The sequence below is a fragment of the Gymnoscopelus microlampas genome (assembly GCF_963454915.1).
Source record: "Gymnoscopelus microlampas genome assembly, chromosome: 12".
NCBI classification, from domain to species: domain Eukaryota; kingdom Metazoa; phylum Chordata; class Actinopteri; order Myctophiformes; family Myctophidae; genus Gymnoscopelus; species Gymnoscopelus microlampas.
In genome coordinates this window covers 13583177-13588941 of record NC_139949.1, presented here as the reverse complement: position 1 = coordinate 13588941, position 5765 = coordinate 13583177, and the positions used below count along the sequence as shown (strand labels likewise).

Genomic DNA, 5765 nt, shown 5'->3' with positions numbered 1-5765 from the left:
TGGCCGGGATCACCGCCCTCACATTATCCACGGTTTACCCCTGTCCCCCATCTCCTCCCACGGTGGAACCTTCCCCAGCCCCGACCACACCTGCACCATAGACTTTTCCCGTCCCTTCAACTGTGGCTGCTGGAAGTTGGTACGATGCAAAGCATGCAGGGCGCCCTCTTCTAGCTGCCAAGCAGCAGGAGGTAGCACCACGTCCTCCTTCTCCTGCGCCCACCCTGTCGGAGCGGTGAACCGCGGGGACAGAGCGATGGGGCTGAAAACTCTCGGCAGCTGCCTCTCCACCACCGCCTCCACCTCCAACACCTCGTCGTCCAACAGCACTGTGTCCGACTGCCGAACCAAGCTCTTCAAGCCCATCACCTGTGCCTGCTCCAGGGAGGCGGGCACGTTCGAGAGCCCTGCTATGTTTAGGAAAAAACTGGTGGGGGGATGCCTGCCTTGCACGCCGCTGTCATCTTCCGCCCCTATGCGTGCGCTGCAGAGCTGCGTGACCGGCTGCAACGCCAAAGCCAGCCAGACCGGCAGTTCTACGTGCAGCTACTGTAGCAGCGACCCCATCGTGGTGACTTTCAACCCCCGCCGAGGCAAACCCCCGGGGAGAGGCGTAGGCGCGGGCCACCCGATGAGCATGTTCCAATGCGATGACGACGACTACAGCGTGCGCACCATCTGGCCAGAGGAACTGGCGAAAAAGATGACCCACTGCAAAACCCAAAAGAACCACTGTGCGGGGATGGCGAACACCTGCGCAGGCAAGGGTCAGAACAGCAGCAATGGAACCGGTGTCATCCTGGACTGCCACAACCTCCGGGAGTTCTCACAGTCTCAGCTGACAGACCACGCCGGTAGACGGCGCCTGCAGCAGGGCAAGATGGCTGCCCTCGATTTTGTCGGTTCTCGGCAAGATGAGTACCGGAACTCCCTGAAGAGGCTCTTGATAACTAAAGGTGGTGGTGAGGTGGGGATGGGCGACGCTGCTGAGCCAGATGGCGACCTGGCATATCCTGGCTCCCCCTCGCCCCGTTCCCCTTCCCCCCAGTCACCCCCCTCCTTTTCACCTCCGCCGTCAGCCCCCAGCACTCTGATCAAACCCAGACCCAGGCAGAGAGAGAGGGGAGAGAGGGATGGAGGACATAATTCCCTTCCGTCCGCCCAGTCACTGCACTTGGTCCTCAACTCACTGAATAGAGAGCAAGATGAAGTGCAAGTGCACAGTAGAGGTAGGGATCTCAAAACGTCCACACCGACCATTGCTTTTGAATTAATTGCATTAATTTGAAATATTTAGTTTATTCACTTTTCACTATTCACAGTTTAATTCATTCTCACAGTGAGTAATGTGGCCAAGTTTTTATGAATCCAAAATCAAAGGATTCAGGGAATATTTGAAGATTTGAAGAGTTTACAACGATAGGTAATAATGTATACTATTGCACTGCATTAATCTTTAACAGACTGTCAATAAGAACCTTGGAACAAAAATAGGTATTTTATAATGTATTGGATATACTTATTTTCTTTTCTTCACTGATTGTACTTTTGTACTTCATTAATATTATTATTATTATATTAAACACTGTAAAAATACTGTAGCAGATGTATACAACGTGTACCAGTAGATCGGCTATTTTCTGCGAAGTTATTTACTGTAGCCCATGGGAATACGGTCCACTATAGGGCCCATGGGAATAAAGTCAACTAAGTACAGAGTTTAAGTGGTTAATGGTACAATACTCCTTTCATCCCAACTCTATATTATGTTGACAAACTGACAAAGTAAACGCACAAAAAGAAAAACTATTCCACCCCCCCATCATACATGGCTATCATCATACATCCAAGTATAAAGTGGTCTTTAATCTCCTCTTCCAGGGCACCTCTCCTTGCCACTCTCCTCGTCGTTGCCGGCTTCTCTGTCAGACGAGGGCGCCATGACTCCCGACGCGGAGAACGCGGTGATCAGCCCCATCCTGCCCTTTGTTTACCTGGGTAACGAGAGAGATGCCCAGGACTTGGACTTGCTGCTACGCCTCAACATTGGCTACGTGGTCAATGTGACCACGCATCTGCCCCTCTACCACCTCAACTGTGGCTTTGTACGCTACAAGCGTCTGCCAGCCACCGACAACAGCAAGCAAAACCTGCGGCAGTATTTTGAGGAAGTCTTTGAATTCATTGGTGAGAACGAAGCTTGTGTGTGTGTGTGTGTAGATTATTTGTATTTACATTTGGCAGCTTAAAGGAATAGTTCACCCAAAACATTTCTCATTTTCTATCAATTACACACCCCGTGAATCATTGAATTTATGGAGATTTTTTTGTTTTTGTGGCATTCTTCAGCCAATAATTTGATGACCGGCGGTCTCTCCGGTAGGAGACTCAAAGAATCTCCTTTGAGTCTCCTACCGGGTACTTTATCTTTCCGCCGGTAATATATAGAATTTTGGGTGAACTACTCCTTTAAGTTAAGTTAAGTGTATTTGGTGCGAAGTACCGTACATTGGTTCATATAATGAGTGATGGCGAGCGGTTTGCAGGAATGCCAAGGTAAAGGGCTGATGCCCTGGCAAGGTACTGTTCTGTCTACAATCAATCAGTGGCAGTCACCACATATGCACGAGGTGCTGCTACTTGTATCCATAATTGGAGCCATGGCATAAACACATGATAGGAAAAAAGGAGTAGGATATGCACATCCCCACAGTTTCTTCAACCACGGGGCTGGACCCAAAAATAATCAAGCTACGAAAAAGGGAATGTCCGCACACGATAGGCTGCTCTCCCGTCTTTTTTACTAATTTAACCAAACAACGTTTCGTCCATGCAGGGCTTTATCAAGTTCCAATAAACACATGATAGAACACAGTATCTAAGAGCTTTGCATTGATGAATCATGCTTACCTTTCTGTGTTTGTAAAAACAAATAAAAGTGATACAATGTGCTCTTACAGAGGGGGGGGAAAAACACTCCATTGGCTGGATATAGTTTTTAAGAGGCAGCTAATTTTAAGCACAAGAGTGATGCAAATAACGCTGAATGATTTTTTTTTTGTGTTTACGACGTGCGTCTTTGTTCAAGATTTAAGATTCAAGAGGGTTTTATTTGTTACTCACTCATACAGTTAGAAGCAGTGAAATGCTGGTGTGGCATATATAATACGATGAACAGTAACAACAAGATAATAATACTGATAATACTGGGTGTAATAAAAAATAATAAAAATAAAAAGATCAAAATACAATAGTGTAAAATAATATAATTCTGAAGAATGGAAATCCCACTCCCTTTAACATTTGACTTGGTTGAAACACAGTGAGAGAGTTGAGTTAAACAAGGTGATACCTGGTGTATGAGTGAGTGTCAAATAAACCCCTCTCGATTCTCTCGATCCCTGATTCTAGATGAAAGCTGTGCAATCTGAATCATAACATCTCCCCCCCACAGAGGAGGCCCATCAGAGTGGACACGGAGTGCTGGTGCACTGCCAGGCAGGCGTGTCCCGCTCTGCGACCATCGTCATCGCCTACCTTATGAAGCACACCCTCATGACCATGACCGATGCCTACAAGTACGTACGCAGTCGCCGCCCAGTGGTGTCGCCCAATCTCAACTTCATGGGCCAGCTTCTGGAGTTTGAGAGGGACCTCAACTCAGGGGTGACGCCTCGCATCCTAATGCCTAAACTTTGTGGCCTGGAGACACAGGTCTGAATGAAGGAGTCAGGGAAAGAGGGTGAAAAGGTTGTCCGTCGTGCAGGGAGAGAGAAATGTTAGCGCTAGCGTTACTACTGTTTTGACAACCTGGAATAACCTGGAAGGGTTACATTACAAGAGAGAAACTGACCACACTGTCGTTTTGTGAATATGGCAGTGCAACTGACATAATAGTGCACTTTTATTACTGTGAAACATGAGCAAAGAAATAACTGGATGGTTCAGTTATTGAAGTAGCCTGCGTAAATTCTTGGCAACGTTATCCTCTTCCGTAATACTGTTTATAAAAAATGATGTGCCAATTTCTTTTTGTAAAGGCCTAAACTGTCATTCTCAGATATCTCTTTACCTTTTTTTTTTTATCCTATTTAGTTTTTCCACTGGTTACATTTTTTATTTTTGCTAATAACAGAACCACAGAAGCATGGTAAACAAGAACACACTGTCATAATGGACATAGTCCACCATTATCATCCTGCCATGTCCATAGCTACTCTAAAGATTCCATCAAATATAGCACCACAAAGGCTGTTGCAATGCACTTTACCACTTTACATGTGTGCTTGGTCCTTTTTGCCAACTGCCTGTCAAGTTATGCAGTTTTCTTCCCATTTCATTATAATACTTGTTTTTAATTTGCTTTATTCTACAGTTTACGTTTATCGATTTTCTTTCCTTTTTTTTGTCCCGGAAATGTGCAATAGGCTGGTATACGGTATGTGTGGAGTAGGGCTTTAAGGAAAGCAGAAATCTTCAGCCTTGCAATGAAGGTTTATCTGAAAAACGAAATATTTAAGTAAACAAAACGTCGCTGTTCCAGTATTATTATTCTTTACACATTGACCTGTGGAATACGTTAAATTAACAATTACACAGTGTATGCGACTAATGACATGTCCCTTTAATGTACATAAGGACAACATCAGTTAAGTAATTTAAAAGTGTGGACAGAATGTACTTAAAATACATTACAATTAAGTAGGTCAGAGAGACTTATTGACGGTATCAGCCGAGAACGCGAGAGTCTATCCCTGTTTCAATGCAGTAGACCCCTAGGAGATGGATTGCTGAGGTGGAGTGCAATACCTACCATCAGCTCTCTGTACTTCTCGCATGTCTTGCCGCACCCAAAGGCATGCTACTAATTAATACACAGATTAATACGCTGGAAAAAGGCTACTGAATTGCCTGTCAAGAAATTACGGTAGATTATATATATATCTTACAGTCACAATGAAATCAGAGTTAATATAGATATTACAGAGTAACAGTAGATCCTAAATTATCTGGTGAATATTGCACAATGATGGTATTGTCCTATCATATTTAAAGGAAATGAATCTCTCATAGCTGTAACAGAATATTAACTAGCATCTATCTTTTTGGTCTCTCTTTTTGCCTCAGTTACTTATTATTAGTTTCTTTGATAACTGACTTTGGCTGGCTTTTCTGAATGATAGGCCTATCTGACAACTTTCCACTACTGTTTTAAAGTTATTTCTTTTTCTTTTTTACTTGAAAGAGCATTGCAAAACACGACAATTTTAAATTAAAATTGTGGTGGAATCTAAAAACAACTTACATTTAGAATATTCTTGAAAAAATATAAAATGCGTGTCTAATCTGGGCCTCTGGTGTATAAACCATAGTTATTACAAAACATACTTACACATTTGAAGTTAAGGGGTGGATGACCTTGGTCAAATAACTTTTTTTCTCTTTTTTTATTTATTCTTATTCCACTTTACCTCTATGCATCATTATTCATGAAGGCATTGATTTGATCAGCGATGGTCACTTGGCTCACTGTGAACTCTTTCTGTATAGTGTTACTGTACGTTGTAGGCCTTGGTCCGTCCACCATGGACTCAATAAGTGGATATAAGTCTCTGCTTACAAAGCACTTCCCTCTAGGTTGAGACCACCATCATCTGAAACTATGGCACCTTGTCTTACAAAAGCATTAATAGCACAAGATTATTTGATTGGTAGCTTTAGCAGTAGTTGATAACGCAAGCCCTTGGTTGAAGGAATCGTTACAT

The 5765-nt window shown here is 43.7% G+C and overlaps 1 protein-coding gene across 1 annotated transcript; it reads left to right on the top strand.

The window, feature by feature from the left end:
• Positions 1-256: 256 nt before the first annotated feature.
• On the top strand, positions 257-3720 carry LOC311057053 (dual specificity protein phosphatase 10; the record flags this gene model as incomplete). The annotated part of the gene is made up of 3 exons (XM_084073941.1): positions 257-1223; positions 1882-2187; positions 3455-3720. The coding sequence occupies 3 exons, from the start codon at positions 257-259 to the stop codon at positions 3718-3720; spliced, it is 1539 nt and encodes a 512-aa protein (XP_083930067.1).
• Between the last annotated feature and the right edge of the window lie 2045 nt (positions 3721-5765).